We start from the raw sequence: 24,243 nt of genomic DNA on the forward strand, positions 1-24,243 counted from the left end.
TGTTCGCTCGACTGGCAAAGTCACCTCGACAGTTCCTCCGAAGCGGCGTCTTTTAATTTTCCAGCGCTGCGTTAATGCAAACGTAATTACGCGTGCAGCATGAGGAAAACAAGCAAACAGTGTTTGAGGAAAGGTTATGGTTGGAAGCTAAACCGCCATAATTAAGTCATTAATCTGGCCAGACGTAACACGCTTCTCCCATAATGCTCTAGTTAGGTGTCATTTGTACCTGCCTGCTGTTTAGGTTGTGCTCTGATGTGGATGATTTACAGTACGTGTGTGTGTGTGTGTGTGTGTGTGTGTGTGTGTGTGTGTGTGTGTGTGTGTGTGTGTGTGTGTGTGTGTGTGTGTGTGTGTGTGTGTGTGTGTGTGTGTGTGTGTGTGTGTGTGTGTGAAAAGGGATTATTGTGAAGTCACGCAAACACTTTTAGCCATAGCTCATCGGCTTTCATGTTTTTTGTATATCCAATAAAACACAGCAGATTAATGTGTTCGCTTGGCATTTGTGTTTTTTTTTTTTAATTCATGTTATTTATTTATTTCTGTCGTGTAGATTGTTTGAAAGTGAACATACATCATCATTAAAGCACGATGGGTCGATGCGGCGTATTTTATGACTGCTCTTTACGTCTCTTTTTTTGTCTTTGCAGGCTGTTGGCATCGGCAATTAAGCGAGGCCAGAGCTACTTCCACCGCCTGCAGAAGGAGGAAGAGGAGGAGCGGGAGGAGGAAGAGAGGCAGCGGGTGAGGAGGGAGGAGCAGCTGAAAACAGAGCCGCGACCTCCCAGGTTCTCCTCTGACTCCGACAGCGAATCTGACGGGTGAAGCAACAACTCACATCTGCCTAGTTTCACTTCTGCTTGCTGAGTTTCCTTCTGCCGTAGTTTTATCAGTTCATCAGTTTTCAGAGTATTCAAAGCTGCACTAATCAACGTTTTTAGATTTACAATGTACAGAGTTATTAAAAAGAGATGCTCCTCATGAAAAACACAGAAAATGATCACCCTACTCAGAGCATTTTGGTGTCACAGACCAAGTTTTAACAACTCCCATTAACCAAAAAAAAAGGCTCTCATAAACCCAGTGTACGCTATATGCCCAGCATCAAAGTAAGCAACTAGCTGCGGAGCATAGCGCAGCCTTTAGCAGCTAGCAGAGTCAGATATTTCCCTCACAAATTGGTGGAGACCAAAACAAAGCTAAAAGGAGAATGATTCACATACGATATGACTGTGTTTGAATTAATTTTGCATCCTTAGGGAGTATAGACAATTACATATAGGTTAAAAAAAACTGTTTCATATATGCCACATTTGTAGGCGCACAAAAGACATTCAAACTGTTTTTATTATTAAACATATCACATTGTATCCTCTGGATTCAGATCTCATTTAGCAGCACACTGATGTTGGTTTAACAAAAGTATAGATTGTTGTTTAAGGAGGCCAGAAACACGACTACAAATGAAAGCTAATGTTGTTTGTATCTGCTGCTGGATGTGTAAAAAAGAAACTTAACACATGTTCGACGTGTTATATTTCGTTACGTTCACAGCTTGTTGTGCTGCCCTCAAGTGGCCCAAAAAATCTATTAAAACAACACTTTGCATTACAAGGTATTTAATGTACTTTTATTGTGTGTGTATATATATTAGTTCTTCTGCTGCTACTTCTGTCTACTCTGTGTGGCACCTACTGGTGTAGCAGAGGAACAATCCTATTTCTGATCCTCTTCCTGACGATTCTCACTTTTTCGTTTTTGTCCAAACCAGGGACGTTAAAAAATATTGAGAAATATATTTAAAATGTTCAATATTAATATCAAAAACTCAAATTTTATTAATGCATTTATTTGTTAAATATTTTAGTTTCATTCACATATATCGCGGATTTTCGTGTTACATTTAATCAAAGTATTTTGTGGCCTATGTATAAATTTTAAGGAGATTTAAAAAGTCACACGATGGCCAAAATATTTGTTTTTCAGACACGGAATGAATTGTTATAATATCCTTTATGATAATCTTCAGATTAAGATAATAAAAATTTGTAACATCTTTGAAAACATTCATACATTAAACTCTTTGCAAACCGACATTCAAACTAAAATATACAGTAAAATTGAATTGAACTCATTCTTATTTCATGTTACCACCTCAAAATATCTGCTCATCACATCAATCTCATCATCAATATGTTCATATGTCATTAAAAGCTCACATCACTGTATCTCTGCTGTGTTCAGGTGGCCTCCTCCGCCTGCGGGAACCAGCCGGTCAGGTGCGACCGAAGCACGGCCACGCAGGAAGAAGAGCCGCTCAGCACGACCTTTCACCCCGTCCATCACTCCCTGACCTCCCCTCTGCTGAGTGAAGCGCCGAGGTAAGGTCGCTACTTACTGCACAGCCTGCTCGTTCCACAATTATTCAAGATGGTGTCCTTTTCCACGAGCCGTATCTCTGCTCAAGCGATTTTTTACAGTGCTCAAGGTTAGAAGCTGTCTAAGAGCTGGATTTTTTGTGTTTTGCATAATTCGCTCCGCAGCCTCCACCCGAGCAGCAGCACATTCTTTACTCGCGGTGTTTTGTCCTTCAGCCTGTCACTCTCAGTAAATAACCCTCAGATATATGGTGCTGCACGTAAACATATGCAGTGTGTAGGTAGATGGAGCTGGAAGATTTGGAGCTGTATTTCCTCTGCATATAACAGAAGAAGGTCTTCAAGGAGGACAGATAAAATATTTTCTATGATGCTAATGTCTCAAATTAACAATAAACATAATTATAATACATTATAATCTGTTCAATAAATCATGAATATCCATAATGCTTTATAACAATAATCTTAACATATTCTAAAGCATTTTAAAATGAGGTCAAGTATCAAAATACTTAATAGTTGTTGGTCACTTGCTGACATTTTGTTTTGCAATGTTGATAGTATATTATAATTTCCATAGTCATAAGACATTATAATATTTTATTAATGCATTGTAAAGTGACTCTAAGTGACCATTGTTTGCTTTAAGTAAAGATTAATTTAACAATGTTTTTTTGTTGTTCTTGCTTAGATTTAATTAGATTTTATTCACTTTTCTGAAAGCAAACAATGATCACTCAGAGTAATGTAAAATCACATTATAATGCATTATAACAGTGATTATAATGCTTATAAATAACATTAGAATGTATTAGAACTATGGGAATTATAATAAACGATGATAGTGAGTGACCAGCAATTATGAGTATTATGATACTTGACCTTATAAGTCATTATAAAAATGCTTTATAGTGTGTTATGTTTAATGTTATAAAGCGTTGCGGATATTAATGCGTGCTTATAACTATATATGACAGTGCTATAAGCATATACAATACATTAAAAGTAGGATTATAATGAATTATGGACATATACATCAGAACAAGTGTTATACAGTCTTTTTTATCTTTCTTGTTTCTCCGGTTTCTCTCTCTAATTTCAATAATTGAGAGTTGTTGAGTATTTGCACCAATCATATTGATCAAACTCGTTTACAGGAGGCCATAGGTTGTGATGTATTTTCTACGCCCCATATAGCCCCAAAGAAGAAGGCGAGCTGTTTGTAAAGAATTAGATTGTAAGGATTCACTGCACTCATTCCACCCTCTTGTGTCTGCCAGTGTTCATCCGTTTGATTCATGTCAAACAGATGTGTTACTACACCTCAGCAAACATCAAACAGAGGAAAACAAACAGGCAGATTGCTGAATATTTAATGCAAAACATCTGACACTGACAGATATTCGGGATGCTTTCATTTTGTATTTCTTTCATACGGCAGACTCCCTTTGATGCCCCGTGAACCGGAGCTAACCTTTTCTGAAAAAACACGTCAGAGAAAGTTTTTTTTCTGACAAATCCGCCTTGTTAGAAAACTCAGGTGTGGGCTGTCAATAAACACACCGGGAACTCTGGTTCACAACAGCAACATTTAGTGGTTTCTGCTCTGCTTTGATCTTGTACGGAGGATTTGATGCTGCAAACAATCCACAAGTTCAGGCTTTTGAACAAAAGTGAAATACTGTGTCACACATTGGGCCTCGTGCAGGAAGCCATATACAAACAAATGTACTTTAATATTTTGTTAGTATGCACTGATTTGTGGGATTCACCAACATTTTCTTATTAAACGTTTGGTCGAGAGCACTCTTACAAAGATAAAAAAAACCATCATTTTTCAAGTTTTAAATTTTAGGAAGTAGTATCATGTAGTCAAATTTAAGTGATTATATATTTTAGAGTAATTATAATGATTGTATTAATACATTTAATGGGCTAAAGAAATGCTGTTGATCCCAATGAAGACTATTAAAAACCCTTGGATGATATTGTGATATCAGCTTCTGAATGGCGTACAACCTGCTCTTAGCCAGTACAGACTCCTGTTCACATTTAAGTGTATTTCACAGTACCTCAATTTCCTCAATTTTTGCATGATTTTTTTCAAATCTAGTTGTTAAGACGCCACCAAGTGACCAAATTGCACCACATTGGACAAAGCACTCTCTAGGGTGTCCGTCAATTAACCGACCAAGTGTAGATTGGACAAAACGATTCTCGAGATATGCAAAGAAAACACAGAGAGACAGATTCCTGGCTTTATATTTAGACGTTGCTGCCTTAAGTCGTGTCAATTGAAATGTGTTTGAAGAGGATTTAATGGCAAAGCAGGAACATTTTAGCTTTCAAACTAAGAGATACCTGTTCCAGCAGTTTTTTAAAGAGCCAATATATGTTTACACATATTTTACCCGTCTTCACAGACACAGGAATCCTCTGTGTTTTACATCCATCTGTGCTCCACAGGGACAAATCTACAACCCTGTGTTTGCGATACATCACCTCCAACTCAACACGCATTTCCTCCAACACTGCTTTATTGCCACTGCCAGAGTGCAGCCTTTTTGTTTTCTGGCGAGACCTCTGGAAAAATAACAACCTCCTGTTCGAAAGGCTGTTACCTGACATCTGACAAATCCTAATCTAGCAGACGATCTAGCCTGGCAGACAAACGGCCCCGGTCGATAATGAAAAGAGCTCGGAGCGACCCCAGGACAGCAGCAGAATTCATATTGTGTGTTTTGATGTGTTTGGAGAGATCATTGGAATGGATGCGGTCGTAAAGACCCGGAGCGTGAAAGTGTCGTTGTGATGGACGGCACCGCTTCACTGCAGGTGACTCTGTAACCACGCTTTAAAGAGAGACAGCGTGTTTTGCATATGTTGCCGCTACAGCAGCTCTTGTATGGAGGAGTCAGTGCCTCTTGTGTCAATGTTTCAATCCACTTGTTTTACCTGCGATAGAAGACTTGACTGGAATTGAAGGATATTCAGTGTGATTGGTTTTGCAGTGGCTATATTTTGTTAGGGGGCAATCCACTTTTACTTAAACAGGACCTATTATGCTATTTTCCGGGTGCATATTTTTATCTCAAGCTACAGTTACAACATGTTTACATGTGTTAATGCTCATAATCCTCCTTGTTTTTCTCATCCTGGCTGTCCTGCAGCACCTCTTCTCACCCTCTCTCTGAAACGCTCCGTTGTAGCGCTTGCTCCTCCCTCCAGAAAGCAAAGTCTGCTCTGATTGGTCAGCTAGCCCCCTCTGTTGTGATTGGTCAACGTTTCACATTTCAAAAAACTCTTCCTCCGGAGCTTCAACTCCGTCTCTCTTTTTTGTTGTTTGAGGGCCAAACTAGCCGCAAGGAGTTTTACGTCACTTCCGTAACATTGTGACCTCATAAAGTTACAGAAGTGAAGGAGAGAATTCAATGGAGCCGTTTCAGGAGCTCAGGAGCTTCTGAGGGGGAGGGTAACTCCTTTTAGGAGGACTTCAGGTTTTACACTCTATGGACCTTTTACATGTACAAAAATATATATAACACACTAAAGAAGAGGGGAAAAGTGGAAAAGCATAATAGGGCCACTTTAATGTAGTGATATTCAATCAAAAACATAACTTTTGTCTTGGTGGCAGTGATTCAGAGCACTTAAAAGTACTTCTAATACAACATAAAAGGTCTGTGTGACATTATTTAATCAGGTAGTTCCATTCGATAAAGTAAAATAAGGAAATAATGTACAGTTAATTTCAGCAAAGCAGTCATTGGCGATGAAATTCTCTCTTCTCAGGCTCATACATATGTATAGACACAAAATGACACAGTTAAACGTCAAAATGAGAAGCTAAGATATAAACATACAATTGTGCAAAAGTCAAAATATGGGAATACGATATAAAATGTTTTACTGTGGTACACAGGTGTACAGTAGTGATAAAAATGAATATGCTATCAAACTCTCCTCCCTAAAGCTTTTTTTTCATAAGGTGCTCTTGAGCAAGGCAATAAGCTCAGGAGATTGTGGTACTGGATCTCACTACAGACACCCAGTATAACCAACAATATATCGCCGTGAGTCAGAAAATAATGTATTATATGTAAAGCTGTAGACAAAATAATCTGTCCGTCTATTTTAATTTTCTATCAAACAATGAGGAGAAAAATCTTAATTCAGAAAAGTTTTTCTTTTTAAACTATCTTCATAGTTTTGGAGGTCACAGAAACTCACAAGGAGCTCTCACTAAAGAGAGGAGATATGCTGTATACATTAACCAAATAATTGTTAATGCCTGTGTTATTTATTGGCTATACTGCTTAATGATTCACATCCTGCATGTTGTCCTTTGACCTCTTGAAGACAGACAGTTTTGACCTTTGATACATATCTCTCTCTCTATGTTTCCTTTTTCTCTAAACCGAAAATGTCAAAAAAATTGACTTTTTCAGAGACTGGACCGGCTCTAGATAACAGAGGCCCCGAGGCAAGATTTTATTTTGGGGGCCACACACATTTTTTTGTTTGTGTGTTAGAGAGAGAGAGAGAGAGAGAGAGAGAGAGACACACATAAATGCTGAATTATGTCATTGCAATACCTCAAAACAGTTGGGGTGTAATCATTTTTTATTTCTTTCAAGATATTGCAAAATATTAAAACCAATATTAAATTGTTTATTGTCATGAGTTTTTAAACTTCATGAACTGTGCCAGAACTGTGTTTTTCAATAGATTTAGTTATAAACTATCGTTAATAACATACGACAATACTATGAGACCTAATATAAAGATTTTATTTTTAGCCAACCAGAAATAATTTCAATCAATGAATGGAGTTTTGTTTTTTACGAGTGTTTAACGCAAAGTATTACGTACATTTAAACATTATCTTACATATTATTTCACTGTATAAAGCTTCAAGCTTTCTCTCACTGCACTCTGAATGCAAACCACCACCAGAGGGCGACATAACTCCTGTAGTATCGATCTGGAATTCACCTGAAACTCATATTTCATTTGAATTATCAAATTCTTATTTATATCAAAGATGAACTACCACAGCCATTTTCTAGTGACAAAAAAAATGTAGATAAAGATTTGCATTGCCCTACGCAATTGCATATATAGCGTATAGGCCCACCTTTTGTAATGTTGAAGTTCCCCTGACGAGTGTTTCCCTCCTGTTAAAATGATATCGCCGTAAAAATGGCAATATTATTTTTTGACATGTGGAATATTTTTTTTTGCTCACTGTATCTTGTGGAATTATTATCATAAAACTGTTTTGAGACAAACAAAAACCTCCGAGTAGATGTCGATGTTCCCCGTCTTTGTGTTCTGTTTTAGGAAGGTCATCTACCGCCAGCTCTGCTGTCTGAGTTGGCTGCTGGAGGCCTTGACTCTGGACCGCAACGGCAGAGTCGGCCCGCTCGCCGCCTGCTGGGACCCCAAGTAAGTTCTTCTGGGGGTCAAAGGTCATTCCCACCCACACGCAACTTACAAGGGGTCAGTTAAAGCAAACGCACGAGTAAGAAGTTGCTTTAAAAAGAAAGCTGCCTAAAGGCCTTCCTGTTTAAAACTCGTAGACTTGTTTTGCCCAAATACAATTTTACTTTTTTTGCATTGACTCTGGTGGAAAATGTTTTCAATGCACCTTCTGTGAACGAGTTTACAGACATCACGTCTCATTAAATCGTGGTATTTAAGTTTAAGGCCAAAACAGTGCATCTGAATTGTTTTGTTTCTTTTGGAATATGTTTTGAATTTTTGGTTTAAACATCACCTGTGTAATGTTTATGCTTATGAATAAATAATCATTTTAGAGAGTGTTCATGTTTGACAAAATAATGGTGCGATCACTGTGAGCAATGAGACACTAAAGCACGCAGAGCGTTTAGGATAATGTCGGGGACTCCATACATAATACATTAACTGTCATTTACTATTTAAGAGTGATTCCTCTTCCTTCGGGCCTCAGTCGGGAGGCTAAAACACAGCAGCATGAGTGACACATCCATCAGCGATCGTCTCGTTACGGGCGCTGACCTCTGCACGACAACCGATGAGTAACTTCTGTCGAAACCAGCAAAGCCACCTGAAGAGAGACGCTGCATCTCTGTACTGTGGAAGCGGCCAGTGATGATGGGTGGCCGCGATCGGGGAGCTGACAGTGCTGGATGAAATATAAAAAGTCCAAAGCTCCGGAGGGGGTCCGGGCTTAGCGAGGAGATTACATTCTTCCATCTTCGCCAACCCCAAAACTCCCCTCAAGGTTTCAGCTCCCGTGATATTGACCCACCACGGGGCGTCGAGAGTGAGGAAACGGAGAGAAAGTGCAGAGGCAGCAGCATGTGGTGCTAAAAGTCACATGTTAAACCCACAGGATTTAGTGTTACTTTGCATCTGTAGTCTACTTTAAACAGGCCCTATTATGCTATTTTCCGGGTGCATATTTTTATCTCAAGTTACAGTTACAACGTGTTTACATGCGTTAATGCTCATAATCCACCTTGTTTTTCTCATCCTGGCTGTCCTGCAGCACCTCTTCTCACCCTCTCTCTGAAACGCTCCGTTGTAGCGCTTGCTCCTCCCTCCAGAAAGCAAAGTCTGCTCTGATTGGTCAGCTAGCCCGCTCTGTTGTGATTGGTCAACGTTTCACATTTCAAAAAACGCTTCCTCAGCTCCGTCTCTCTCTTTTGTTGTTTGAGGGCCAAACTAGCCGGAAGGAGTTTTATGTCACTTCCGTAACATTATGACCACATAAAGTTACATTGTGACCTCATAAAGTTACAGAAGTGAAGGAGAGAATTCAATGGAGCCGTTTCAGGAGCTTCTGAGGGTGTACATGTACAAAAATATATATAACACACTAAAGAAGAGGGGGAAGTGGAAAAGCATAATAGGGCCACTTTAATTCCTCAAAGGCAGTTCTTTCCAAGGTCTTTTTTTTTTTCTTGCCTTGATATTGATCTATGATGATCTTTATGGTCTCTCACCAAGTGTCAGAGGAGACCTGGACTTTGAGAATAGATTAATTCATGAAGTTTAAAGGCGACTGTACCGCCATCAGTCACAACAGCTCCTTGTAGGATGTAGTACAGGCGTGTTATTGTACTGTAAGCCTTGAATAATTGATTGAGCAAAATGAAACAGAAAAGGAAAGGAAGGAAAAGAGCTACAAAGAGCTTTTTTTTTTGTACCCAGACGTTGTCGTGTTACAGCCTCCAGGGCCTTCACTCAGCTTCAAATCCAATTTCCCAGAAAGTCTTAAGCTTTATGGACCAAATGATACAGCCGAGGTATTACTGTACAGGAAGACAAGGAGAGGATGAAATGAAACATTATCACAAGGTTACGACACTGCTGGGCTTTCCACCGGGCCGGCGGCTCTGATGCCGGGAATCAATCTAAACCAACGTTTTTTAAGGATAAGATGAATTATGGTTTTGATAATGGCTGGAGCGACTCACGAGCTGTCTCTGCCTTAAAGGCATGTTTTTCGACTAGTGTTGAATCGCAGAAGGTCACCGTATTGATGAATGTGTCACAAAAGCGGCGATTATTTTCCATTCGCAGAGACCCTGGCCGAGGCAGGACCACCATTAAGGCGCTGAAAAAAGAAAGAGCCATTAAGAACAAATGGGAGCAGTTTGTTTCAACCAAGGTATCCCTCACTCCTAGTTACAATTTTCTTTTTTATTATATATAATTTTCTTTCATTTTTTATTTTCATTATATCATTTATTATTATTATTATTATTATTATTATTATTATTATTATAGTATTATTATTTTTAGTATTAGTATTACTAGTATTTTTATTATTTATTCTTTTTTTTGGATTTGAATTATATAGCCAAATGTTTACGGACATGCCATCATCGTACTTCTGTGCACTTTATCCAAGTTCCAGTTAAAGGATAAGTGGCGATTTTCTATTTTCAATAAATCCCCCCCCAAAAAAACTAATAATAAACTTCTACTTCAAACTATTGCCTGTTCAGCCAAAGTCTTATTTATTTTCTCCATTAGTTTTGCCCAATACTATTAAAACACAATAATGAGCCGCACTGTTGCACTTGCAGACATTTCTGGGGGAAATGTTGAATTGCCCTTTCATTTACATGCTAAATTGCCTCTTAAACAGCCATTGACTGTTGCACTGCCTGTTTTTTTTTAACCTTTACTCTGCCTCTGATTGAATAGTACTCGTTGCAGAAATTGTAAAACTTATTTTCTGCAGAACGAGATTTGGTTGAATGTGGTTAGGATTCATGATTTTGACTCAGATGTGAATGTTTTCTTGCGCAGAAAAATGTTTTATTTAAAAGTTGCTTTGGACGTTGCCTTCATGGAATAAAATGACAGATACGTTTAAGGTATAACTTTTGATGTTGCGCATATTTAAAAAAATGGCGCTTTATACCAAAAAGATAGCCGACCCTTGTGTTAAACAATAGTGTGTCTCCGACTTTGTGCCAACAGTTTGGCGACGGCCCTGTCACGTCTCAACACCACATTACCCCCTGAGCACAAAGGGAGGGTCATAAAGGAGCGTTTTGTTCCAGTTTGGTGTTAAAGCCAGAGCTTATAATTTTTGGCCATAATGGGTATTCATGTTCTCCGTCTGTCCCTCCTCCGAGTTCTGGACAAACTCTGATCTCAGCAGAAGGTTGGATTTTGCACAGAACTTATCTTTCAAAGTCCTCTACCTGCCACGCTGTGCAGAAAGAGAGAAATCCTGCACTGTGACACCCACCACACACACACACACACACACACACACACACACACACACACACACACACACACACACACACACACACACACAAAACAGTAAAAGCGAAAGTCAGGTGCAACATGCTCGAGCACTAATAGACTCTAAACCTTAAATCTTGATGCGGAGGCTCATTTCCTTAAACTGTCAAACATGCATGATTACACTCACTGACTGACTCCAAAAGCAAAAAACATCTTCACTCACACACACACACACACACACACACACACACACACACACACACACACACACACACACACACACACACACACACTTGCTCCTTCTTGGATGTCAGTGTGTGGCAGTAGAGGACGTTTGGATAGCAGTTGCCGAGGTGTCGTGCTTCCTTCCACGCTGATAATTAGGCTGATGGGAGCGTCACACACACTTAAGGCCCTGGTGTTCTGTGACAGACAGGGAGGAGAGAGGGAAGGGCATGGGGGGAGAGAGGAGGGGGAAGGAGGGAGGGAGGGGAGGGGGGGGAGGGGGAGAGACACGTCTGGCTCCTTTCTGTTGCTCATATGTCGTCCTTTAGTTGGGAGATGGATCTACCTGTGTGTGTGTGTGTGTGTGTGTGTGTGTGTGTGTGTGTGTGTGTGTGTGTGTGTGTGTGTGTGTGTGTGTGTGTGTGTGTGTGTGTGTGTGTGTGTGTGTGTGTGTGTGTGTGTGTGTGTGTGTGTGTGTGTGTGTGTGTGTGTGTGTCAGCTTGTTTGTTTGTGTGTGTGTTTGTGTTTGTGTGTGTGCAGCTTTGTTGTTTGTGTTTGTGGTGTGTGTGTGTGTTTGTGTGTGTGTGTGTGTGTGTGTGTGTGTGTTTGCATATTTCTGTATGGGGATCAGAACTCTCCACAGGAAGCTGATATAAATTGAAGAATTTGCTTCAGGCTTGAAGGAAAACGAATTCTCACTTTAAAAAAAGAAATGCTATTATTATAGAAAAGTTCCGCCAAATCACTTTTTTCTTTTAGTTGTTTGTTGTTCTGCTTTTACTTTTTCTCACAAATAACCGGCCAAAACGCAGATGGCTAGACATCCCACTGAGATATTTCTAGTGTGGAGAAAATGGAGCTTGGTGCAAAATACTAAAAACAAACATTGAAAGATTTAAAAGCATCAGTAGTTATGGCCAGGTTTTTAGTCAGTCCCTCAGAACTAACACCAAGAGTCCCCATTCTGTGCTGACATTCAGCAGCAGTTACACGAGGAGAAAAGAGGCAATTACAGATTCTGTGTTGACAGGAGAAACAATAGAGGACAATGAGAGACAGCCATTAGAGGCGCTGTGTTTGGAGTAGGTGGTGTTGTAGCCATTAGTGACGCGTGTCTGTGCAGGAAGCTGTACGGTGTTTTCAAGGTTCAGTTTTATTTGTCATATGAAGGTTAACACAGGGTCAAAAGTACTATGAAATGTTTTTGATGAGAGAACGGGTCGACTCGGCAATAATAATAAGAGAACTAATCATATAAAAGAAAAAAATAACGACAATAATGAGATAGAATGACAATAAGAAGAAGGGCAGGGTGATATGGAGAAAACCAAATATCAAAATATATCATATCAAATTTATATTGTAGGGTTTGACTGGTGCTTTTCACAAAATAGTTCCATTTTTGATGAATAATAATCATCATAATGTGGATATAATGGCTAAGTGGGTAAAGGCAAATAATATAACAGTCTGGTATGTTCAGAAAATTGTATTGTTCTGTATTGTAGCCTTTAAAACCTGGAAAAGACACTTACGCCATAATAATATATCCCAAATCAACAATATCTTGTCTCATATTACAATATCGATATAATATAAAAATATCGCCCAGCCCTAATAAAGTGTAAGATTAAAAAGTGATAACATAAATAAAATAAAGTACTTTATACATGTGAATCGAGAATTGTGTGTAAAGTAAGTGACAGTATCTCCAATTGTGTTGCACAAATGTAATGAGAAAAAGGAATGAGATAAATAGGTAAATACATACATATACAAATATAGCACCTTATACAAGAGAGGTGATTGCTTGGGTACTTAATAGCAACGGTATGATGATGAAGTGCATTATTATGTTTGGTTTTCACGCCACAATGTCTACCTTTGACTGAAAGCAACAAGCTCCGGTCCATTTCAAAAGAAAACCTGGAAAATGTAAGGAACAACAAATCAGAAAACATAAAATAATGCAGGTTGAGATAAAGATATTACACCAGAAACACAAACACCTGATCACTAAATGCTATAACTCCAAGAATACACTGTTACAAGTGAACAATAAAACATACAGCTAAAATAAAATGATATATAGTTTAGTTGTATAGTATATAGTATAAAACTGAAAAACCTTAAAAAGAAAGGCAAAAACACACCACATTTATATTATATGTAACAAAACAGAAAATTATCAAACATCATGATATTATTCAACAGGGGATTTCTCTTTTAAATTACAATTAGGACCCAGTTTAAAGCAATATTTGTAATCTGTCAGAAAAGCTTTGTTATACTGACCTCTATGGGTTGAAACAAACAGTAGTTTGTAGTTGCATTTTTAGATAATAAACTAAACAAATGCCCTTTTTTAAAAACGTATCTCTCTTTTTTTCTCCCCCTCAAGCCTCAGAGAGCTCCACCCAGGCGCCGTCGCAGCTCCTCTGCTCGCCTCTACATCCGCAGGGAGTCCTCCATGAGCGTGGCCTCCCTCTTCGCCCTCACCTCCGTCACCGTGGGCAGCAGCAGTGTGTCCTCTCTGGTCCAGGTCGCTGAGGAGGACACGGAGTCTCCAGACCGACCTCCATCAGAGGGTTAGTCGTCCAAATCAGAAGTTAGATCACGAAAAGCAAACAGGCTCCTTTAAAGGGTTACATATTTATGTAAATGAGGCACATGTATAGTGGAGGGTGGGCGATTTGTAAGATATTGAATCACATTTTAGTTTGCATGCTTGCACCAAATGTAAATGTCCACAGTCTGCATAGGAGACACATTTCAATACAAACTGTATTTGTTTCCTTCCTGCCGCTGTCAGGCTGCACAACCAACTCTGCTCCCAGTAGATCACACATCCCAAGAATCTGAAAGTATAAATCCATATATCCACCGTGCATATATATATATATATATATATATATATATATAATCTGTGCAATATTAACTAACAATTCTGTCTGTTTTTTTATATCCTATTGTAGTTATTGCTCATTTAACATTTTTACTTATTCATTATTCTTTACTGTGTGTACTTATTTAGTATACCTGTTTTGATCAATTTTTATTTATTTTTTTACTTACATCTCTTGTTTGCACTATCCACTCTGCTGCTGTAATCTTGCAAATGTCCCCGCTGCGGGACTAATAAAGGATTATCTTATCTTATCTTTATCTTCTTATCTTATCTTATCTTATCTTATCTCTTTACTTGTAGGGAAACACAGCATACTATAGAGACTTTCCATTTCTCACCAAAAGACACACAAATGGACCACCATACCAATGTTTGTGTTTTTATTCTCACAAAGACCTTATTCATTCCCTATATCCTAAGAGTAACCCTAAATGTGCCCTTACCTTTAAAAAGGCCTTACCCTAATACTCCTTACATTAGCCTAATTCTTATTCTGATCCATGCTCTTATTTATAGGAACATTAAGGTTGGATATGGGGAAGTGTCTTCAACTTGCATTCTCTCTACTGGCCATCAGGGGGCGACTCCTCTGGTTGCAAAAAGAAGTCTGATTGTGTAGAAGTCTTATAATCTCAGTAAACATTTTACACCTGACTTTATGGTCTCAGTTGCTATATGTTAATAAGAAAACTTTTTGTCTTTCTAAACATTATGTAATCTTTCTTTTTTTAAAGACATTTTGACTCTTTCCTTTCCTTGCACGACCCTGAAATGCAAAAAAAAAATAGAACATAACATTTCAAGCATATCCTAAACTTCTTGACTTCTCATGTCACGACAGCTGTAACCCAAAGTCAACATTACACCCCAAAACTGGACCTAGAGGAACAAAGGAACCACCCAAAACAATCTCTCTTCACAAAAACACCCTCACCCTGAATATAGGAATCTCAAACTCTCTTCAAACATTCACTGAAAACTCAGCCCTGTTGTCATAGAAACAGCAGTTTGAAATGAACTTATGATCACAAGGCCTTAAAAAGTCACTTTATTCCTGCAGCTAGAGAAAGAGATAAAGAAAAAAAAACACCATGGCAATTCCCTGTCCAGCCTCATGAACACACACACACACACACACACACACACACACACACACACACACACACACACACACACACACACACACACACACACACACACACTTACCCACCACCTGCTGAGTCTGAAATGGAAACCAAAATAAGAGCTGGTTCTGTTCAACACACTACTCAGCTACTCAGCTCAGAGCCTTTCATACCTTGCCCCCTCAGACTCCCAGAATGCACTGCTTCAGGCTTCAGACTGTAGTATTAATAAATCATCTGATCACACACACACACTCCTGTAGATTACAGGTTTCACATCATTACCTCCTGATGACAGACAGCTAGCCTGAGTCATTGTCAGGTTGTTGTGTTCTTGTTTTCTCATCTCCATTACTCTTTCTTTCTCACATACTTTTTTCCACTCCTCCCTCCCTCCCTCCCTCCTACGCTCTCGCTCTAATCATAAAAGGAGTCCAAAAATCAAAGGATTAATTCAGCGCCATTGGTTTTAAAGCAATTAACTGCTGTTCAGGCTAATCCCCAGAGTTATGCTTCAAATCCAGAAATTGGCCACTGGAGATGTGCGGCTCTGCCCACACTACATTGTTTTGCCTGGTAAATGCATTTGAAAGAGTTTTATGCTTTGAGAACTCTTTGATGAAAAAAGGAATTGTCAAACTTTGAATAATTAGGTTTATTTTGCATTCCAATGCCTCCCTCAGTAGTTTTTTTGTTTGTTTTTTTAGCAGCACAGATAGTTAATCCGCTGCATTAATTTGAGATAATTAAAATAAGAACTCTATTTATTCAATCTAAAGCCAGCCAATTTGCAAAAGTTATTGGCTATTACAGTTTTGGCTGCAGTTCTTTTTTTTTTTTTTTTTTTTTTTACAGCTATTCCTCCTGAGAAATCATGCTATACATTTTAATAAGCGCCTCGTCAGCCCGATTTGCCACACTGTGATTAATCTTTGTCAAAGCTTGAAGAGAAGTTGAATCATTAAGGCCGGTATTTAACACTTTAATGAATGCTTTATGCTCTCGGGAAGCTTTATGAAGATTTATGTGTGTCATCACCGTGTGTGACATCTATGTAGAAACTAGCAGCTGATCCTTCAGTGGGATTACATAGAGGATAAACTTGTCAATTTCATGGTGTAGTAGCAGCGTGTGAACACCAGGGGGAGCTGTGAGATCAGATATGAAAACATAACACCTACAGGGATATATTTTGTCTTCATAATTTTGTTTTACTTTGTGGAAATACAGGAATAACACTAATACTTGCACAAGATCAAACCTGTTTTTTTGCACAATTTTGCCGACTTATACTTCCATTATTTCTATTTCTATTCCTCTGATGAAGGGGGCAGGGAAACATGTCTCGGTTAGCAACTTGTAAACATTCTGGTTAGAAAGGAGATGCAGTTCCCAACCTGTGTGGATTGTAAAGAGTTCAACCAAAGAGATTTTTTTTATTTGATGGATTTTTTACAGGCCTGAAGTGGTGAACGTATTCAATAATTCACAAGAAAATGTATGAAAGCTTTTTTCTTTCCTTCCTTTATCATCTTGTTGCACCTCAGATTCATGTCAGCACAGGGCAGGAAATCTATCAGGAGGAGAGCTGTGTTTATAAAACATATTTCATTCAGACTTAATGTGATTTGGATAAAAGTGAAAAAGGAAAGAAAGACGGAGAAAAAAGAGAAAAATAGCCATTTACGACAAGCACACAGGACGGTGCATACATGTTCCAGTTACAAAGGTCATAACACTCATTATACAAACAATCATCAGGGGGGAAACAACTAAAAGCTGTGTGTGTGTGTGTGTGTGTGTGTGTGTGTGTGTGTGTGTGTGTGTGTGTGTGTGTGTGTGTGTGTGTGTGTGTACCTGTTTATGAATTGACCCTTGAGTTCAGCAGGTTTACCAGGTGACCTGAGGGGTCATAAATTACTCATAGTTACACATTAAATATTAATTCTGTTGTTGATATGTTGGGGTGGGATGGCACGCAGGAGGTTGCAGCTGCGTGTAGGAGTGTGGGGGTGTTGCGTTGAATATGTGTGGAGCCTTACTGGGCTAAGACATTATTCCTGAATCATAAAGTGAACAAACCCAGACTTGATGTTACTCCTGACTCAGCAACTCTGCTTCCCTTCAACTCCACATCACATGAATGAATCATGAAAATGAAAGGAAGAGAGAGTCACAGATTTTTAATAAAATGCAGTGATGGAAGAGACAAGGAGAGATGGAAAAAAATGGTTTGATAAAGTTTTGTTTTTTTAATCTCTAGGTCTCCGGACACTGCCAAATGTCCACCAGAAAGTTGAGACAAAAGGCCAGAGCTCACAAACCAGCAGGTAAGTTCATCTTGCAAGGATCTACAATTTAACCGAATGTCTGTCACCTGACTTTTTATTCCAGCAGCCGGGAAATAAAAACATTGTATAAAAAGATAACAGCTACCAGCCTGCTGCCATAAATCCTTAAATTCTACCCCTGACTGCTGCCTTGCCTCTAGGCCGGGCCGGGCCGGGCCGGGCTCCCATTATGAGGCCTAACTGCAGCCAGGGCTTTATTTCCCTAGATCAAAAGCAGCTAATCCTAAAGGGGACAAAAGTCCAAGCCCTCATGACCAAGCAGCGACATTCCCGTGACCCTGGAATGTCTAAAGAGAAGAAGAGCAGAAGAGAGGCAGCTCAACCTGTACTCTTGTGGTGGACAGCCTTTTTCCATTTGTGTTTCTATTTTTAGTCCCCCTTCATCTTCATTCCTGCTCTGGCCTATTCAGGAGCTTTAAAGGCAGTGATCTGAAAGGCTATGTCAGGAATGTGCTATAAAACATCAGTTGGGGGTTGGGACAAAAGGGCATGTTGTAAAATGTTATCAAGGACATTTCGCTGGTGCTTTCTACCTGATATTTACCTTGGCTGCACATGATTACCACCGTTCAATGGCTGATTACATGTTCCAGATGGCTTTTTTCTCAGCCAGCTTTTGCAGTAATTGTGGGTTTGTGCCAGCAAAGTCTGCATCAACATTTGAATGGTTCATGTGCAAAATGTTAACACTTCAAAAATGCATTTGTGGTGCATTCAAATCCATCCACTTTTCTTTATGCAACCAAAATGTGTACAATTAATATAAATGCAGAAAAAAGCATTGAATAAAACAGCATATGACACTCATAACTGGAAAGGTGCACTCAGTACAGCACAGATCTCCGCCAGGTGTGTCTGCAATGACTGTGATTGAATGAATAAAACCAACAATTGGCTAATCCCCCCGTCTAGACACTAAAGGGCAGAAAGGTGTCCTATAACACACTTTGTTCAAACTCCAAAACAAGCTGCAGTGTATGCAAGCAATCGCTGTTAAATACATTTCATACAATCATGCCAAAAGCAAATAATCCCAGTTGTCTGAGTTGCGTAGATGTTCTAAGCAGTGTGTGTACTGCTAGTTTTGTTAAATTTTAGCCAAACACATCGTCCAAAACAATACAAGTGAGCAAACTGTTTACCCCGCACTGTGTCTCTGGGCGGAGAGTAGCGGCTAGGCGTCGGCGGCGCACTCAGCTGTGTTAGCACTAGCTGCTCCTACCAGCTGGGGGGTCTGTTAAGAGTTGTGAGTCATAAAAAGTGTTTTGAGAAAGTGTAGGTTACCACAACTCAGAGAGGACCTTGATCATGCATTCATAACAGGCCACCCAAAATATTATGCAGTTTGCTGCAGCGGAATTCGAGATAAGCCGTGGACGGACACGGAGGGGCACACTCACTCACTCACTCACAGACGGACGCACGCACACATGCCCACACCCGCAACCAATTTCATGATCTTCCTGACGGTGAAATAAACGGATATATTTGGGCGCAAATACCCACAAAACATGTCAAAGAAAACTTAGTTCACGAGAACACATGTGAAAGTGTTTTGGCCGTTAATTGCTACATCCAAACTCGCTTTTGTCAACAGTGACCTATCCCTCTTTTAACAGTTTCTCCTATAAGCAAGTCTTGCTGGTTTACCGTCCTCTGTTCCAGTTTGACGACCCAAAAGGTGCGACTTCAACCGCACCCATGACAAAAATAACCTCAACTACTTCTATGTAACCTACAGTGTTCGGCTTATTGTCACTGTCTAAATATTACAGTTATATATACAGTTCATATGAATGCTTGAATGTTTTCAAAGATATAAAGATACAATGAACAACAACTATTAGGATAAAGTGCAGATTTTCAGCTTGAACATGTTCAAATCCACATTGGTTGACCTTATAAAAGGTCTCCCAAGACAAGACCAGTCAAAGCACCAAAAAATAAATACCTTTTTATAAAACTGTTTTTGCCGGACACAGTTCTTTTTCAGAAAGTTGGCAAACAAGACACATTTTACAGCTTCATCTTGATTATAAATCAAAGAACACAACACTAAATATTGTTTGTCTTGTGTTTCCTACATCCAGCTGTCCTGCCAAACCCCCGTTAGCCATCAGCCATCTAATCGACAACAAGGCCGCCGCGCTGCGGGAGCTGAAAGCTGCCTTCCACGAAAAGGTTGAGGAGATGTCTCAGCACTACGTCGACGTCCTGGAGCTCAAAGCCAGGTCCGACAAAAACATCCAATACCAAGAAATGTATTCCGTCTTATTGTTTTTTTAACAACTGTCACATTTAAGTATCAAGTACTAAATTATTCTTCTTTCCCCAAAAATGATAAACTTCACAGGATGAATCGATGATCTTGAATGATATTTAAAGGAATAGTTTTCAAAAATTCGCTAATGCTGAACTTTTAAATCAACCGGAATGAAGGTGTTTTGTCATAAGAATGAAGTGATCTTATTGTGTTTTATGATATCACAGACTTTTACCCACTGACTCCCTGAGGCTTTGCTTTACTTTCACTTTGAGGGTAAACGTCCCAAACATTCCTCAGACTGGTGCTACTACTCGTGTTACAAACATGTTTGTTCTGTCAAATACATATGTAAGGCGAGACACTACAGGCAAAACATTGTTTTTCATGCACTGGTTAATTTGGGGATTTTTTCACATTAAGGTGTTGATTTTACTACTTAGTCTTTTTGCGTCTGTAGAGTTCTCCTAAATGAAAACCAAAAGTTAGCATTAGATAATTCCTAATTTGCATATTTATGTAAATGTAAGTTATCAACTGGGTAAGTTTTATGGTCATTCACAGCCTGATTTATACAACATTTGAAACCTAAAAACATGGCAAATATTGATTTATACAAATCAGCACATATTTAATAAGATACAACTTCATTTAAACATTCATATCAGAGGACATGTTCTACCAAAAAAGAATCGTCTTAATTAAAACTATTCAGCTGGGAAAAGCTGGAGGCATTGTGTTTACAGGTCATCCTTCCGTGCGTCGGTCCTATTCTTGTGAACGCGATATCTCAGGAACGCCAGGAGGAAATTTCTTTAAATTTGGCACAAGCGTCCACCTTGGGGTCAAAAATGAACTCATTAGATTTTGGATGTTAAAAGGTCACTGTGAGCTCACAAAAAACGTTGATGGCCATAACTAAAGTGATGATGTTTTAGACAGACATCTATATAAACTGACACTTGGCTGGTAAACGGAGGCAGACTACCACGAGGCAGTAATTCTAGATTTTAATTCGTTTTTTTCTTCTCCCATCCAGGGAGAGGTTAAACAGCGGCCTCCGGAGATATCGAGCTCTGTGTCACGTGACTGAATCCCATGGCCTTCCTTGTCACGTGACCTGCCAGTCCCCAGAGACGAAGGCACCAAACACCCGCAATAAAAACGACCACGGCAACAATATATGGTATGCAACCTGTTGAAGACATTATCTAGTGAGGAATGTCGGTGGGGGGGGGTTTGGGAAGTTTACTGGGGTTGAGGTGATATGACATATGTGTTAACATGCACATTGGAGCTAATAAATACCATATTCTTATGACGCTATCAGTGGATCTGACACCCATGCTGTCATTTACTTCCAGGCTGTCCACTCTGCTGAGCAGCCTGCCTGAGGAGGTGTGCAGGGAGCGAGCGGTGAGCCGGGTGCTGGAGAAGCTGAGTGGTTTTGCAGAGCAGCAGACGCTCAGGGTTCGACCTCAGGTCTTCCTGAAGGTGCTCGGGGGTCTTGAGCTGTGGGAGCTCTGTCTGCCTGAGCTCTGTGTGGCCATCCAGGTACACAAACATAAAGCTAAAGGAAACTGGCACACATTTTAGAAATCCTCAAGGAATAGCCGCAACACAATGATTATTTCTCTCCCACAGCTTATACTGAGAAAATGAAATGAAATAATTAACTAAGATAGTTTTAAGGGCTTTATAAGTAAATGAATGAACTCACATTGATGTCAAAGCTTGAGCAAAGATCTCATAGACATGTATACAGAAGAAGAAATAAAAATAGCACAGATTCTTTTTTAAGTCTTAAATCATTAAACATTTGGTCAAAATGAGTTGGCTGATATATTCTAGGAACAAAACTCTGCTTGATCTAAGTACAAAGATTGTGTGGAGTTCAAGACTCAAATTGAAAGATAAGCTGAAGTTGTCACAATTATATGTAACATTGATCTTTACAACTGGAATCTGAGCTTTGAAGGTGATCCTGTGTTCTGGGTTACAATTACATTTCTGAATGAAGGTAATTGTTGCCAGATTCTTATTGCAATTGGTTTAGCAGATTAAACATTTTCTCGTTTGTTCCCACCATAAGTCGTCTGTAATGATGTATTTCCACGAGGTCCATTTTAAATAAAAGAGATTCAATTGTGGGCTTTAGTTAAACTCCTCTCATCCTCCCCCCTCAACTTTAAGCCCGAAAGCAAACTCTCGACCACTCCCACCAAACCATCAATTAGAGACGAGCCCCACTCCCTTAACTAACAGACTCCAGAACCTCTGAACACGCCTCTACCGGTCAGAAATGAGGGGCAATAGACCCTTTTCCAGACTCCAGAGCAGATAGCTGACGGTGTAATGACAGGAAGGCCGGCTGATAAATGACACCAGAGGACAGTAAAGTTGGTTCACTGATTTAGAGGGTCGGGCTCTGGCTGATTTCTCTTCGTGTTCCTCTTTCAGGACAGCATGTGGCAGTGTGTCCCTCAGAACTGAATCAAACAGACCACAGATGATGTATTAGGTTTCCATTACTGGCTCAGAAGGAGAACTTCAGGAAGGTCTGGAAAGTTTGGTGCACCAAAGTATATTTTGGTTTGGTTGCCAGCAGTATATTTTACAAAGTCAACATAGATTTGCTCTTAACTTCCATCTATAAGACAGATGTTGTCCAGTATCTCTTGTGTCAATGACTCTTTAAAAATCAGTTTTTTTGTTGTTTATTTCTTACTTTTGACTGTATGAGGTAATATTAATAATAATAATAACTTTATTTATACAGCACCTTTAAAAACAGAGTTTACAAAGTGCTTTGACAGACAAAGCAGAAAAAGCAAGGCAATAAAACAACAGAAAGCTCAACAATGAGGCCCAAACCCACATAAAACATGTCCATATTTAACACAACAAAACCAATCAATACGAAATGAACAACAAATACAAAAAATTCAATATATAATAATAATAATAACCAATAATAGAATAAAGCGTTAAACCGACGACACCAGGTATTGGTTTCTTTCTGTCTATCTCTATTTAAACTATCCCCTCCTCCATTACTCTCCTTCTCTGTCAGATTGCCACGGAGCATGTTGTCCAGATGCCAAAGGACGAGTACGACTCCTGGTTGTGTTCAAGGGTCACTCTGCCCCCGCAGAGCCACGGCGCCCCGCAAACACCAGGTGAACCACACTCATTAAGACCTGGAGGACAAACAGATGAAGGGAACACAGGGACACCAGGGTTGTAAATCAAATGTGAGCTCAAGGCTGAAATAGTAATACAATTTGTCTCAAAAGTAACGGGGCAAAAATTGATAAGTAAAAGTGACAAGAAGGGTTAGTTATCTTGCATTTTCACCAATTCACCTGACTGGAAAGACAAATCAACAATAAGTAACAAATAAATCCAAAAGACCCAATTGTTATTATTTCATAGTTAAAAGAAATTGCCCAAAGAAAAGGAACAATTACATTAAAGGTACAATCAGGGTGCCTTCAAAAGTCTTAAAATGTCTTAAATTTAGTTTTTGATATTCAAAAATGTCTGGAATCTGTCTGGAATTGTAGGAGGGGAGGCATTCAATTTGACCTTGGCCGTAATTATTGAGTGTTTCTATTTTCTTGTTTAGTTTTTATGTTTTATTATACTATTATTCTATATCCCACAACAATGACCGGTCTGTAACTTCCGATACCAATTTGTTTGTACGTTAAATGAGCAGCGTACAGTCCGTACAGCTTGGTGGTACGCCTTTTGTGGCTGTGATCATTTTAACCCAGAATAAAAACATGTTTATACAGTTTAAGATTTTAAGGCTGCGGCAGGAGAAAAAGAAGAAAAAAGCGTGAGTTGAGCGGGCTCAACCATCGTTAAATTCCCGAGTGGTTGGCCAACGACAACGATATGTCCGAGACGCGATGTAAGCCTTGTTGCAAAACATTCAAACTTGGGATAATGAGTTGTAAAGCGCTGGAGTCTCACATGATATCTGAAAATAACAAGCAGTAAAAGTACTTTTCCAATATAGTAGTTGGCTGCTTCTGATAGTTTGTCTACTGAGAATATGTCCCCTCTGTTAAAGCCTGGAGGCCCCACTACCAGTCACCAGACTGCATTCAGTACTTTCTTTCCCACAGTAAAGTCGAGTTATGTTAGCTAATGTTCCCGGAATATTTCAGTTAAATGCAAATTCAACAAAACTCAATAACGGTGTATACTGTGGACTAGATTGTCGATT

At 39.3% G+C, this 24,243-nt stretch overlaps 1 protein-coding gene across 1 annotated transcript in view; it reads left to right on the forward strand.

Annotated features, from left to right (window-relative positions):
* LOC129101695 (coiled-coil domain-containing protein 60-like) overlaps positions 1-23,377 on the forward strand; it is a 32,521-nt gene extending 9,144 nt beyond the window's left edge. The window contains 11 exon segments of the mRNA XM_054611599.1: positions 651-821; positions 2,245-2,336; positions 2,339-2,381; positions 7,722-7,826; positions 9,951-10,038; positions 13,762-13,948; positions 17,656-17,722; positions 19,834-19,974; positions 21,046-21,192; positions 21,371-21,560; positions 23,080-23,377. Coding sequence (XP_054467574.1) covers positions 651-821; positions 2,245-2,336; positions 2,339-2,381; positions 7,722-7,826; positions 9,951-10,038; positions 13,762-13,948; positions 17,656-17,722; positions 19,834-19,974; positions 21,046-21,192; positions 21,371-21,560; positions 23,080-23,253 — 1,405 coding nt within the window. The 3' untranslated portion in view covers positions 23,254-23,377.
* The last annotated feature ends 866 nt before the right edge of the window (positions 23,378-24,243 follow it).

The sequence above is a fragment of the Anoplopoma fimbria genome, chromosome 13, assembly GCF_027596085.1.
Source record: "Anoplopoma fimbria isolate UVic2021 breed Golden Eagle Sablefish chromosome 13, Afim_UVic_2022, whole genome shotgun sequence".
Taxonomy (NCBI): domain Eukaryota; kingdom Metazoa; phylum Chordata; class Actinopteri; order Perciformes; family Anoplopomatidae; genus Anoplopoma; species Anoplopoma fimbria.